The sequence below is a fragment of the Mustela nigripes genome, chromosome 10 (assembly GCF_022355385.1).
Source record: "Mustela nigripes isolate SB6536 chromosome 10, MUSNIG.SB6536, whole genome shotgun sequence".
Taxonomy (NCBI): Eukaryota; Metazoa; Chordata; class Mammalia; order Carnivora; family Mustelidae; genus Mustela; species Mustela nigripes.
The window spans coordinates 11,951,579-11,966,893 of NC_081566.1; the positions used below are offsets into that span (position 1 = coordinate 11,951,579).

Consider the following 15,315-nt stretch of genomic DNA (forward strand, 5'->3'; position numbering starts at 1 on the left):
TCCTGGCAAAATACAGTCATCTGGGGATTCTGGCCTCTACCATAGATCTTTTACAAAGGAGGTTTTCTTGATAATAAATTTCATAATAGTATAACAAATTCTAATTATTTCTTCCTATTCATTTATGCTTTATGAAAAAGTATATTCCTCCACAGTCTGAGATAATCCTAGATAATGCCATTCCTTCAAGCCTCATTACAACAGTAGAGCAAATTATACTCTGAATAAATAAATGATAAAATGAAAATCTTAATTGTACCCATGGTTCAAGAATAAGTCCGTATTGGTGATATAGAGAAACAGTAGAAAGTTTGTGTTACAAATCAACATATAAATAGAAAAAGCCATTTGGTGCTGGAATAGCAGAGTTCCAGAGGCATTCATTGTGAAAAGAAATATAGTCCCATAAATTCCGTTTGTAATGGTGTGAAGCCTTAGTCCTTAAACTGTAATCATTAATGTTTTGAATCCAATTAAAGGTCAGCTGTCTGGCACCCCACTGAATTATAAACTCTTGTTACAAATAATCCAGACATAAACTAAATATGTTTTGCTTAAATGTGCTAAGATGACATTGAAAATGCAAGAGAATGTTTCCTGGAGAATGTGAATCGATCCTAGCACAAAGAGCTGCTGAATGTCATTCTGTGTTGCAGTTAGAACAAGTGTGAGCTGCCTTCCCGTGCCTGGGACATAGGTGTTTGCACATTTGCTCATAAACCAGACTGTGAATAAAACTGGAAACTACATATGTACTCATAAAAATGGTCCACTTTCATGGTTCTCTGTGGAAGAGTCTAACAAAATCCTTAATTTAACCTCTGATTTTATGACATTTTAAACTCAAATCATTTAGCTCCGAGTCAGCATCTTTTTCTATAAAAGGCCAGATACTAAATATTTTCAGCTTTGCGGGCCATATTGTCTCTGCCCACTCAACTGAGCTGTTGTACAAAAGCAGCCAAAGACAATCTGTGAATGAATGAGTCTGGCTGTGTTATAGTAGAAATTGGTTTGTGCAGCAGTAGGTGACCAGCAGGACTTGTCTTTCCTGTGGTGGCTTGACTTCCCTGACTTGATGGGACTGACTAAACCAGGAAGCTCTGACTAAATACTGTAGGATGGCTCACTAACCAGCAGTAAAAATAATGACATTTTTCCTTTTTTTCCCTTACTGAAGTAAACTAAAAGATTCAGAGAAGAAGAACTTGGAGCTACTCTCAGAAATCGAACAACTGATAAAGGACACTGAAGAGCTTAGATCTGAAAAGGGTATGAGAATGTGTTTTGCATCAATCAGGGCTTATTCTGTTGTGAATGTATTTTATTACCCGAGCATCTGCGTACATGGAGGTCGGAGAATTGTTCACACTAACCACGCTGGTACTCACTGATGGATATGTGTATGCGTATGTGACACTCACTCTTGCTAGACTGGTCTCAGAGTCCTTCTGTTGTACTTAATATACCTGGCTTAAAGATTTGATAGTAACAGAAAAACTTACTTTGCCATAAATTGGACTGTTTTGTTTTGTTTTGTTTTTTTCAGTGCCGTGGATAATTTCACAAATAAGATATTTGTGGTTGGAAAAAAAAAACTATTTTTTTATACTTTATACTCTTTTTCAAATGGTGTAGGTAGGATTCAATTCCACGGTAGTTGAGAAAACAATGTATGAAGTAACTAAAGATTAATCTAATTCTGTGTTAGAAGGCAATACAGTGACGAACTGTTTTGGCACTTCATTGTTTTCTTCCACGTTTGATTCTTAAACCGCCTGCCTTGCGGGATTTCTCAGGATTTATTCCCATTTTCTTGAAAGCATTACCTGCACATGTTTCCATCAACGTGAAAAGTAACTCAAAGTGCGTGGCGGCTATTGCAGGAACTTCCTAAACTTCCTTTCCATAATGTGGGCATTAAGAACATGAGGATTTAATAAAAAGAAATTCAGAATGTTGTTTTCTCAATGAAGGGATCTCTCATATGCAGTTACTAGAAATTCATTAACCTGGGGTGCCTGGATGGCTCAGTCTGTTGAGCATCTTACTCTTGATCTCAGGTCGTGAGTTCAAGCCCTGCATTGGGCTCCATGCTGGACATGGAACCTACTTTTAAAAAAAAAAAACAGGAAAGAAAGAAAGAAATTCATTGTCCTGGCAAAGTCAGTATTCCTGAGTGAATAGTGAACTAATTAATGGCTTTACGTTATGCATACATTATGTGGTTCCCCTATTTCTCAGACCTGTGACACAGTGATGTCTAGCTTGTTGGGTCTCTGTATCTGCTTTTAAAAATTGTGGAGAAAAAATAAAATTGTGGGGGAAAGAGAGGGTATCACATAAACCAGTTGACATGAAAAACCCTTAAAAGTAGTAGATGTTCAAAAAATTTTTGTCTGTTGAATTTCCTAGTGAACAGGAAAGGAAGGAACCCAGCAGAAGTGAATTAGGAACTCACACTGAGCACAAGGCTTCACATTAAATTGAGAATCAAGCGGAGTTTTCAAACATGAAGAGTGGAAGGGAGCTGCATTATTTAAGGTGTAGAGGAAAAAGAATATGTAAGACCTGGAGGACCTGTAGCCCTAAAGGCAGTTTATACAGAAGAGAGACCAGTGCAGAGTGTGACTAACACTGACTGCATCATTTTTAGAATAGATCTAAACTTGCAGAAGAAATAAGTTAATCATATTGCTTTATGAAAGCATGTTAACCTATAACTTTTATTTGGATTTAGAACATTGTAGAATAATAAAATTTTACTTTATGTTGTAACATAATATACTATACTATTTAAATATAATATCATATTTATATAATGAAGGCAAGGATATTTTTTTCTGCTATGTTTACTAATATATCCCGGTATCTAGACAAGGTTTAGGCACATAATAGGCTCTCAGTAAATATTTATTGACTGGATGAATTTCTGAACATAGTGCCTCATCTGGCATCTGTGATGTTTGTTATTAGAGAGTAGTATGAAAGCCACACAAATTAGTTGATGTCACTTCCTAAGGATATGGAATCAGAAATGGGTGCTTGGTTGTTTCTGCTTTTTCCTCGTTAGTATTTATCATTATATACGTATTTTAAGAATTATTTTGGAAATTATGCATTTGAAGTTAATACCATAACCAGCAAATAGGCATCAACTTTTAAAACTTTACGTGAGAAAAACTAGGGTATGAGTGATTTATTCTATCAATAAAACAATACCTGAAATCAAACTGAGGCCTTGACAAATGTTTTTTCATAACTAAATACATTTGTTTTATCACTACATTATTATAAGAGATTATTTATATTAGTGCATACTATATGTTTGCTAAGAGATTTTCAAAACAGAAACCTTATTTGGTGATAAAATTAGCTGAGAAAAATCAGACATAACCATGTTTTTAAAATTCTCCCAAGTCTACCAGGATTTACTGTGTTTCTTATGATGTGCTATATGGGAAAAGAAAGAAATTCAATACCTCAAGTCAGGAAACAAATATGTCCTGGAGACTGATATAACTGTTAAGTGGTATTCCAAGAAACAGTAATATAGTTTATTAAACATGTAGAGTTAATAGTATTGATCAACTTTAAAATATGGTAGCTTGTGAACAGCTCTTAATAGACTCAGACAGGAAAGGTTATCCATTAGAATTAGTTTAAACTGTTCTAGTTTTAAAAAAAGTTGCTGCTGTCTTCTAGGTATAGAGCACCAAGACTCACAGCATTCTTTCTTGGCATTTTTGAATACGCCTACCGATGCTCTGGATCAATTTGAAGTAAGTATTAAGCTTTTCAAGTATTCCCTGCGGTCCATTTAAAATTCACTTTGTGATTTGAAATTCATTCTCAATGAAACTGTTTTATTGCCTCCCACATGAAAGGACCTAGAATCTAAACGTGTTAGGAAAAGAGTATGTTCTGCATTCTTAATAGAAACTATAATCACCTTTGTATTTAAGAAAAATTTAAGAAAGATCTAAATATGAGAGTTATAACATTTAAAAGAAATTTCATCTCTTCCCCTGAGTGCTGGCAGAACAAATCCAAACACTTGAAATAATTTTGACACTTTTCTTTTTTGTCCTAAGCATAGAGCCGCAATTTAAAAAAAACAACAAAAAAAAAGTGAAAAAGGTCAAATCTCACAATAGAGCAGTGCTGGGTCTAGCTCCAAATCCTTTCAATTATTTTAGAAGTTTACAATAGGAATACTTTTTGTTAAAAGTATTACATAGAGTGTATTAGGCAGTATATCCCATAATAAACGAAATAGTGACTCTATGACTGTCCTTCTTTGGGGCTTAAATGCTTTAAGGAAAAAAAAAACAATTTTCTGATATAAAGTATATTTTTGTCTCAGAAAATTCAAGTTAGTGATTATATCTTTGTTAAATAATCACAAGTCTCTATGCAGAGCACTGTTCTAGGTGCTGGATGGAGATAGAATAGTGACCAAATTCACTAAGTCCTGTTCTCAGAGAGGTTCCATGCCAGTGGGAACAGCTAGAGGCCAAGAGATTCTGCTACTCACTTGTAATTATTACCCTTCTAAAGTGCTTCGTTTAATTTGAGTATTAATGATTTGCCATGCGCTTCATCTTACTATATTTTGGGCACAATGTATGCATTATATTTCATTCCTTTGGGAAAAGGAAAAAGAACCACACTTTTAAAAGTAATTAATGGATTTCTAAGTTTCTAGACAAACAATGCCAATGACTGCTTTTCTCATTTATTTATTTGAATTAATGTCATTTGCCTTTCAATTGTTTTACAAAATTTTTGATTTATTATTTGTTCTTATTAAATTGCTTCATCCATATTTTCTATTTTTTATTGCTGTATTCGTTAAATAGGATTCCTTTTCTTCTTCCTCATCTTCACTGATTGATTTTTTGGATGACGTAAGTCTTTGATTTTCAAACCAATGCATCCTTCAGTAAAAGACATCAGTGAATTGAATTGAAGAATTTTGCCTAGTAATGCAGTCAGTTTTAGAAATATCATACCTGGTAATTTATTTGTGAGACAAAATTTGCTTCTTTCTTATCTGAAATATAATGAAGAGTTTATTAAACATCAGAAAGTGAAAATGTACTTTGAAAAATGCTTTGGCCATCAGAGAATCTTGATTTCTTTTCTTTGTAACAATTCTGAAGACTGGAAGGCTTATTTGATTATTATAACTATATACATATGTTTATAAAAATGCTCATTTTTATATTTCATGGTGACTTCTAGTTCACATTCCCCTTTTTGGCACTTTGCCATTTTTCTCTGTTTAAAGTAAACTTCTGGTGGTAAAATCAAATCATAATATCTGAGTACAAATCAGTTTTTAATACTGACAATTTCACTTAAAATGTGGAAATGATTGCGTTAACATATGTGCTACATGCACTATAAATTGACTACACTACCATTTTCTCTCCTAAATTAATAATATCCATTTGATAATTTAGAAGTCCCTAATGTATATTACTCATTCTGTTTACTGAAATACCAAATGTACACATTCTCTCTATTCCTCATTAGATTCCACATTCAAAATCCTTGTCGTGTCAAACATATAACCTTTCTAGAAACTGGAAAATAAAATGGGTTCAAATGCAAATGTTCTACACAGTTTTTCAACCAGGAAATTTTTATATGTCTGATTCTTTGTGTTTTGCTAAACATAATTCTTACATTCAGAAAAGTATTTTGTATAATTGTCCACTTAAGAAAACTCTTGATCTAGATTTTTTTAAAAAACTTTTAAGTGATTTTTTTTCTCTTTGAAATATTATACCCAAGTGTACTCCTTTCCATCCTACATGGAAGCTATTTCATTATTCTTGAGAGAGTTGTTCTAGTTAATTCTACAGTGCAATAAAAAGGATTGTCTTAAGGTATAATCGTATTTCATGTTATAATCTACTGTATGTCTCACTGTACTAAAATATTCAATATCGCATGTCCATAGAAACATCTTTCACTTGAGAGAGAATGGGAAGGAAGTTCGAATAAATGATTTTAACTTCCTTCCACTAGATAGAAAACATTCCATTTTTTTTCTAACAAACTCTTCTCTGCATTCTGTTTTCTCCCATAAAACAATGAATGTAGAACCTCGCCGGCCTTGTCTCTGCTCCATTGGCCGCTATCTGTAGTGAAGAAGCCTCCGGCCTTCAGTTTTATCCAGGAGAAGGCTTTCTTGTCCTTCACCCACTAGCACTCAGCCTCAGTGCAGTTCACGTGTAACACTGGGTTTCAAACCAGCACAAAGGAACTCCTGTTGTAAAGGGAAAAGGAGTTGAGTTGACACATGCTGAATCTTTATGAATCAGGCTTTAGCTCTTAAAAAGCCTGGCTTTTCCTTCATTTGCTTCCTGAGTTCTCTTCTTCCAGTTTATTGGTTAAGTGCGTAAGGGGACTCAGATGCTGCCTCGACCACTTTCTGAGTGTATGGTTGGGAGCGAGTTCCCTAACCTTTCCATTAGGTGAGCGCCAGTTTGCTCATCAGAAGAGCGAGGATAATAGTAACGGTGGTACTGCCCCAGAGGTTGTGTGCGAATTTAAAGAAACAGGTGTGTAGAGCCCTCAGTAACACTGGTTATTGTTTAGTTATTCGTAATAGGCCGTTCACCTCTCTTCCTGCATTCCCTTTAGCTTTCTTTCTTGTCCAGGAATCCAATGTGGCTTAAATGTTTCCTTGGCCTTCTGCTTGCCTTCCACCCCATACCAGTTTGAGTCAGTGTTCTCCGCGCTCATCCAGCCACAGGGTCGCTGCACAGTGAGGCTTGCATGTCAGGGAGAAGGCCAGAGTAAACTCCCATTTAAAAAAAAAAATTGCTTGTATTCTTCGTATTTTACAGCATAAACCTCTGTTTATAGTTGATGATTATGACTGCTCTTCCCAGAGTTATTATTCATTTCATTCTCAAAGCTGGAGTAGAGTGATGTTTTGAAAAATGAGATTTGATCCTCAGCATGCTTGCGTTCGGTATTCGGGATGCTTAGTGTGAAACCCCACTTCTGGTACTTCCTTTCTCTTCGGCACTTGGAAGCTTAAGGAATAGAATCAACCTTGATTGTTCTTTGCGCCAAAACTAGTTAAGAGTGTTGAGCAAGACGGCCCTCTACCCCCATAGTAAGTGGATTGTAACCCTTAACTAATGCATACAACGCATCCTCTGGTCATTCTTTCTGATTTCTATTTCCGAGAAATAGATGACATTGAAGACCTAGAATTTGAATTGCAGTAGGAACTTGTAGGTTTAGTAAGGGGTAAAGCCGGAATTCAGCCAGATTGCAGAAATGAAACGTTCTTTGGTGTCCATACACCATAGATCTTGCCCATCTGCTCCCTGTGGCCTAGTGACCTCATACTGCCCTCTGATTGTCTAGAACCGTACCACCAGCACATCCCCTCCTCCAAAATGATGCTTTACTTTTTTCCTTAAACCTCTTTATGGGTCTATTACACAATAATTCTTTTTACATGAAATAGTACCCAGAATCACTCTCCCACCTCCAGTTTTTCTTCAGTGTGTTTGCTTGTTAGTTCAAAATTTAAGTGAATGCCAGAATTTCTAGCAATATAGGAACACATTTGGAGCCGTAGGCTTTCCTGTTAAGTCACGTGGTTTAGACACGTGAGTCAAGTTTCCAGCAAAAGCAGCCTTGACAGGAGAGCAATGTATGTGACCCAGGTCCTCCCCCCGCCCCACACCCCCGACTCAGGTGAAGCAGAAGATGGTCTCAGCACCTTGCTTCTGTAATTCAGGACAACTTGGGTAGCTGGGCTTTTCTCCATGTAGAATCATAGGCTTCTGACAGAGAAAAGAACCACAGAAAATATTCAGTCCAGTGCTTGTACCTGTAGTTGGTCACAGCATTCTCCCAGTAGTGGATTATTTACTCCCCCATTAGTAAAGCTTTAGGATTCTATCTTTGTAGGAATAGAGAAGGGTTCACAACAGGATTATGGATGACATTGTTTAGGGCAGATGGGGGGGTGGTTATTTCATGGTAAACTGACGTCAGTCTGACCACTTTATGTTTTGGATCAGGCATTCCCCAGTGCTGTGAGATACCAGTGATGGCAGTGAAATGGACTCCAGGGTCCTTCTGCTGTGGAAATCATTTCCTCTTGACCTTGTCTTTTCTTGAAGCCCCATACACCCAGTCCTAGGCTACCTGGTGGGAGGAGGTGACCCCATGTTAGGCCACCCCCAAACAGGGTGAGGGGCAGGCGGAGTCAGCATCTTAGGCTCTTCCCCATCTGTTCCGTGCATCGCAGTGGCCGGAAGTCCAGGGATGATCAGACCAGCTTGCAAACTTTCCATCCTGTTCTGTTCATTTTCTTCTTTTTGGTTGAACCCCCAAAATACTTGGCTTGACTGTATTAAAGGTCATACTAATTATAGTCCTATAAGTGAACTACCTGTTCTTTATATTTGGTAAACGTATTGTCATTTATTAAATCTATGCCAGGTATGTTTGGAGTTTTATTTAAATTATAATTCTCCGCTCTGCTCATATGGGCCAAATTCACAAAAAATGGGAAGTGCCCTCTCACCTGGCAAATGAGAATATGCCATCTCGCTTTCTGGAGACCGTCTCACTCTGCTGTACTGAGGAAAGAGTAAACCAAGGAATTAAAGGTGTAGAATGAGAAGTTCAGACATGAAGGAATAGAGTTAGTCCCAATAGTCCCAACTGTCTGGTCCTCCTAACCCTGTTCTCTTATATCCTGGCATATGACAAGAAGTAAGTATCTGAGAGTATTGGCAGGTCAAGTTCTACTCCTTGTTTGGCTCCATAATAAAATCTTGCCAACGTGTCCTAAAATATTTAATTTCATTCCTGGCTCCTAACTTCCTTCTCTCATCTCTCGCTTTTAGCATCATCCCCACCCCCAACCCCCCGCCCAGCTTCTTTAATAATCTATCATAAGCCATCACAGAAATCTGAGGTTTGACAGCATTCTGTAGCTATATCCGGGGAAAGTTGATCAGATGGGAGAATCAATGGAAGATAGAATTTTAAAATACACATTATGAAGATCTTTTAATCCTGTGACCCAGACCAGGCCTAGATCCTTGTGAGAAATTGTGGCATTCCTGATATTTCCTCTTTCCTTTTTTTTTTTTTTTTAAGATTTTATTTATTCATTTGACAGAGCATACAAGGAAGGGGCAGGCAGAGGGAGAAGGAGAAACAGACTCCCTCAGACCAAGAGTCCAATGAGGGGCTTGATTCCCGCACCTTGGGATCATGACCTGAGCTGAAGCCATACACTTATCTGACTGAACCACCCAGGCGCCCCCTGATATTTCCTGTTTCAGTTCTTTTTTTTTTTTTTTTTTTAATCTTCCATCCACATATTAAATACAACCCAAACTTAAACTCTTCCATTTCAGAAGATTGTAATATGCAGTCCTTCCCTAATTTAGGCAACATTTTATATTATTTTGTAGATACAATATGTTTTTTATTGTTATTATATATCTTAACATATTTAGATAATCTAGAGAGAAAGAACCATGACTACCTAGTCTTTTACTCTTCTTTATAAGACCTTTGGAATTCATTAAATGAATCTTAAAATCTATTTGCCAGATTATTTAAGATAAATTACTTCTTTTGGTTTCTGCTTATGTGCTTACTTCCATAATCAACCAGAAATGTATAGCGGCAGTTTTACACCAGATATAAAATGCACAGTTTCAATGGTAAACAAAGACAGCATACTGCTTTCTAGCATATGCTGGAAGACCAGTTTCACTGTTAGTAGATAACTGTGCTTGTGAGAGTGTGTATAAGAGAAAGTGTGTGTAGTGTGTGTTCCTCCCATTGTATTATCAGGAAATAGTCTAATTTCCCCTTCTCTATTGAAAATCTAAATATCGCTGTCTGACTTCCAGGTAGACCCTTTAAGGAAGAACATTATTCCTATGGTAATTTCATACCATTATTAGCTTTATATAGTGCCAGCCTGGACACTGTTGTCCTTCATATGCAGGGCTGGTTTTGAGAGACATGTTGACTTGTTTTTAGCATAGTGGCAATATAGTTACTTTGAGCTACTCCTGCCTCTCTTCATGGTTTCAGCACACTCCCAACTCTGGTCTAGAAGTGTAGGGATACCCAAAAAGTAAAGATATCTCTGTTTTAGACATCTCAGCACTTTCTACACTTTGTAGTTTGCACAATGGTTGTTGCTAGGATAAATCCATTATAGAAGTAGGCCTAGAAATGCTTCTCTTGCTGTTAGAAAACAAATCCATAGTTAGACTGCACCGGGTAGAAAGCGACGAATGCCATAAGAAATAATTAGGTATAAAGTATTACAGAATGTCAGAAGGATTCGTTCAGTATTTATGAAGGATGTTTACATCTACAGGCTTTATGATAAGCATGTTACAGATCCTCAAGGATCTGAATCTGATGGAAAAACCACACATATAAATAAATAATTGTAACACCATTGGGAGAAGCACGATGATAAGAGGTACAGACTGTCATGGAGTGTAAAGGAGAGCTCCCTGACCAGCCTAGAAGGCTGCAGAAAGGCTTTCTGAGAGAACTGAGGGCTGAGCAGGTCCTCGTGGAGGGACTGGTATGGCCCGCAGAGTAAGAGGAGCTGAGGAAGACGGGTGTGTGCTAGGCAGGCAGCCTGTGGTTAGGGAGGGGAGTTCTGCTTAAAGCAATAGGAAGGACTGGACGAAAACACAAAAACTTCCTTAGGAACCTGTAGGCCTTCTAACCCTGGTTTGCTGTTAGCTCTTTGGGACAACGTATTCACGTCATCCGCATTCCAGTCTCCTAGAAAGAAAGGTTTCTGCACACCAGTCTGGCAGAGTTGTACAGATGACACCGACCACCTAGAAGGGTGTTTCTTATCCTTCCAGTTTTCTCTGAGCTCCGTAGCCCCTGTAGGTCAGTTTATAAATTCCCTCCTCCAGGCCCCACTACAAATCCCCCCCCCCCCGCCCCCCGCCACTCAGCTTCCCAGAGAACTTGGCTGCTAACCTCCGTCACGGTGTTTGTGACACTGATGGCCTGGTGTCTTCCCCACCAGTCTGTGAACCTGACCTATTGCAAACCCTCAATAGATGTTGTGATCTGTTGAATCTAGGGAATTGCCAGAGGCAGATCCAGCTTACATTTATAAAATTCTGCTGTTCACACATCACCAAGTTCCAGACACTTGGGAGACATTTCAGTAGTTATTACCTAACAGTTATTACCTGTTATTGCTGCTTTTTCCTAATTACTTAATCTTTAATGTCCAAAAGGTGAAGGTCCTTCTTGACTTGAACCTAACGTCTCGTCAGGTTGGACAGTATTGTTGAAGTAACTTTTCGTTTCAATTCTTCATCAGTAGTCCTGGAGGCCTAATTTAGCTTTTGTCATTTAAAAGCCTCATCTTTGAAAACCAGAAGAATTTGGTAGGTAAAAGACTGTATTTTATTAAATGCCATCTGGCAGTAAATCCGAATTATTTGGATCCTTTTTGTTCTCACGTTTTCAGTTGTTCCTCCCAACCTTTGCAGAAAAGGAACTGTCCATCGCTTGATGGAGTGTTCTTTTGTGGGTCACTGTTTGCCCAGGGTCCTGTGAAAGCTTGACTGTCATTGCAGACCGAGTCTGAGCAACGGTTTCTTTACTGTCCTATCCTCCAGTTTTTCCCGAAAATACACGTACTTTCAGCCTATCAAAAACTGTGTCTTTACGTGTATGTGGATATACTTTGTCTGTTAACACAGTGACAGCCATTGAGAGTCGCGTGTGAGTATTTGTAACGTGTCGTATTCTCCTTTCTTTGTTGAAGCGCTCTCCGTCCTGTACTCCAGCTAGCAAAGGCAGACGTGTAAGAAACTACTGCACTGTGTGTTCCCACCCCATGCCCTCCACCCTGTCCCCTTCCCTTCGTGCCTGTGGTTGCGGAACATGCTAACGTCTCCGTGGCAGACTCCCGCCCTTACTGCATGCTGTGTGCGGCTGCTCCCGCTATCGCTACGCTGCCTTTCTGCATTTTCTTTTTTCTTTTTCTTTCTTTTTTTTTTTTTTTTTTTGGCTTTGGCCGTAAAGCTTTAGGAATGTTCATATAAATTTCAGTAGCCAAACTACTATAAAATTATAAGATGTCTTTTTAATCTTTACTGGGGGAAAAAAGTGATCCTAATATATGCTTTCCAAATTCATCATCTACAAAGTATAAATGAATTTCTAAATAAGAATCTGATATAAGCAGATATGTAAAGATTTCCTACAGATTTTAATTATGTGGGAAAAAGACATTGATGATACATATTATATAGAATTCAAAAGAATTTGGGGCAACTTACAGATCTTACTGATTATAATTTTTAGTAAATCAGTTCTGCAGAAAACTTTGATAGATTATTTGATGTGGTTCAGAGGAATATCCCTAAATATATTTATAGATTTGAGGCAATAATATTAATAACAAATCGTTTATACTCTAAGGTGTTTCCAAGATTTTTAAAGATATTTTGACACTGTATATATTGATAACAAGCTATAAGCAACATCCTATGCTGATGCTGGCCCAGTATTTCTCAGTACTAAGGGGGCCAGCCACTGTCTGTATCCTGCAAGATTCCTTACATACCCAGCATCCATCCACCCCAACATCAATATACACAACATACACACCCCCTAGTGGAGAAGCAGGGGGTTCGCTGACATTGTCAGCTCTGGTTTTCACCAGCAACATAAAATAGTAACATGAAAAAGAAACATCTGTGATAGAGACAAGCTTTTGAACTTTCACCTGTCAGTTTCAGAACCACTGCTATTGATCAACACCTTGATCAATAGTGTTAATTCCTATCAACACTATTGGAAAGGTGCTAAATGGTGGAATTCTCTGGTTTGCAGAGAGCCTGGGAAGCCGTAGGCAGACTGCTTCCGGTGTTCTTATCTTTCAGATGTCCGGGTGCATTGATGCCCAGTAAACGTGATGAATCCTTACTTAGCATGTTTTTCCAAACCACTGTTTAATAATGAGTAAGCAGGTCAGATACCAGTGGTTTGACCAGTAGAACTATCTCATTGATTAATGACGTTTCTTAAGACTACTGGTTCAACTGATTTTTTTTTAATTCTTCTGATACTTAGATATTTAGTTAAAACCATTGGGCACTTGTATTCTGAGTATGTGTTAAGTGTACCCTATAACCTCCAGAAAGGAAGACCAAAACTTTGTGTGCCCAATTATATTAGGGTTCAAATCATCAGCCTGTGAATTGACTGAGTTTTTAATAAGTTCTTTTTAATGTGGTTATAATTCAGAGAGATTTTCTTTTTTCTGGTGAAGTAGAGTTATATCTCACCTGCTTTGCAGACTTCTAGGGGCCTTGGCCTGCCAAAGCACTTCTGTGAATCTTGATACAAGGAAAAATTTTTGATGGAAATACTGTTCAGTCTATATCTCCATTCTGTAGGATATGAATAAGCCTCACTTAACTAGAGCCTTTTGACGTATATGTGTTTTTCTTAAATGCAGATGGTAGGCTTGATAACCTGTTTTCCCGGCTTGCTGGAAAGCTCATTGGTTATGTATCTGACAAATTAAAAAACCACCTGTGAAGAGTGGTGATGTCTCTGGTGGAGCCGAGGGAAAAATCACTGACTCTTCAGCAGGCACAGAGAAGCATGTCCCAGGTCCTGGGAGGCAGCAGGCTGTAGGACACAGGCAGTTACCATTCCCAATGGTGGCCTTGACTCCAGCAGTGACATACAATTATGTTATATGCTGCTTTCAGACATGCAGTAGGTAATACTTTTATAAACTTGAAATTCTTACGATTCCTACATGGCCTACAAGTGAGGTATCACTGTTCAAGGTTCAATGTGTTTTATTTCTAGTCTGCTATGAGTTTCCATCTACAGTTTGAATACTTACATTCTTTTTAAGTGTGTTACCCAGTTAGGCATAGCCTGAGAAAGATTCGTTATTAATATTAATGCCTGAATGTAAGTGGTTATGGAAGGGTCCACAGTGTTTTCATTAATAGTTAGAAACATTGAATGTCTCATTTTAGATTACTCCTTTGGAATTTGGAAGAGAGATTATACATAGCTAACATGTAACTTAACTTTCTTTTGTTTTCTGAGAACATTTGTAAATTTTCCAGAGTAGATTTTCAAGTCGATATATTGAAAATAAGGAGAAATTTTCAGAAAGAGTCACAGTCTATATTATTTGTAATTAGCAAGATTGCACTTGCTAGTTGTAACCTCCAGTGATTTATTTATTCTTTGCTTTAGGGCAATAAAATACTAGATTCTCAGTTTTCCACATGATATGGCATTTCCATAATACTGTTTTTTATCATAAGCTCAATTAACTGAAAAATTATATTAGTCTAAAGTTTGAGGTTATAAAGTGTTTCTGAGTACAAAAAAACTGGACTACTTGCCACTTTGTTTCCAAAATATTTCTAGCTAAAGCTAAAGATAATTGATGATCATTGTATTTTTTCTATTAACTTAGAATTTTATATTTACAAATACAAAACAACACGTTAGATGTCAGCTTTTTTAAAAACTCTGTATCTAATTTGTATCAAATCTTGGTATCTTTTACTTTAAAACCAGGTTTCTTATGAGAATGTTTTGCTTATATTCAAATCTGTAATTATTTTTGGAGTAGAAAAGGCCCAACTCAAGATGAGTTGTTTTAGTTGTTTTTATTATTTATCAGAAAACCATACTGCATAATTTGAGGATTTCACCTAAAAATCCAATCTGATCCTGGGGGAAAGAAACTATTCTATTTCATTGCACTAGTCTAAAAATAAATTTTGTGGATTACTCAATAGGGAAATTCTAAATAGATTCAAGAAACATTATGGACTTTCTACATGACAGCGTTCTGCATTGTGGATAATACTGCTGATACTTTTTTTTTTTTTTTTTGCCCAAAGAGTAGGGTGGTTGGTAAAAATGATGTTGGGGTGTAGTAGATGTTTCTAATGTCTGTTCATCAGAATAACTCCTTGAAGTAGGTTTACTTGGAAAATGAATTAGTTAACCAAAAACTAGGGGGAAATCACATTTAGGTAAAGATGTAATTCTTATTTTTCTCAGTCGATTGCAGTGGATTGCTTATACTGTTCAGTTAAGTGGTACTCAGTACTCAGTGGGCCAGCCACTGTCTGGCCCAATATTTGTTTCCAAGAACTTCTCCAGATACTGTCAGAAGGTACTGTCCAGTTAATGTTAGCTATGTATTGTTTTTCACTATTTTCTCCTTTTTATCATTTTTTTATGATCATAAATGCAATTACT

At 37.2% G+C, this 15,315-nt stretch overlaps 1 protein-coding gene across 13 annotated transcripts in view; it reads left to right on the forward strand.

Annotated features, from left to right (window-relative positions):
• Window positions 1–15,315, forward strand: part of CDC42BPA (CDC42 binding protein kinase alpha) — a 329,012-nt gene that overhangs the window by 258,549 nt on the left and 55,148 nt on the right. For 4 of the 13 annotated variants that reach the window (XM_059412584.1, XM_059412589.1, XM_059412591.1 and 1 more), the window contains 2 exons: window positions 1,181–1,272; window positions 3,706–3,782. In XM_059412584.1, coding sequence (XP_059268567.1) covers window positions 1,181–1,272; window positions 3,706–3,782 — 169 coding nt within the window. Of the gene's footprint in view, window positions 1–1,180; window positions 1,273–3,705; window positions 3,783–4,862; window positions 4,911–11,827; window positions 11,867–15,315 lie in introns of all 13 variants that reach the window. The other 9 variants (XM_059412594.1, XM_059412582.1, XM_059412585.1 and 6 more) reach the window with 4 other exon arrangements.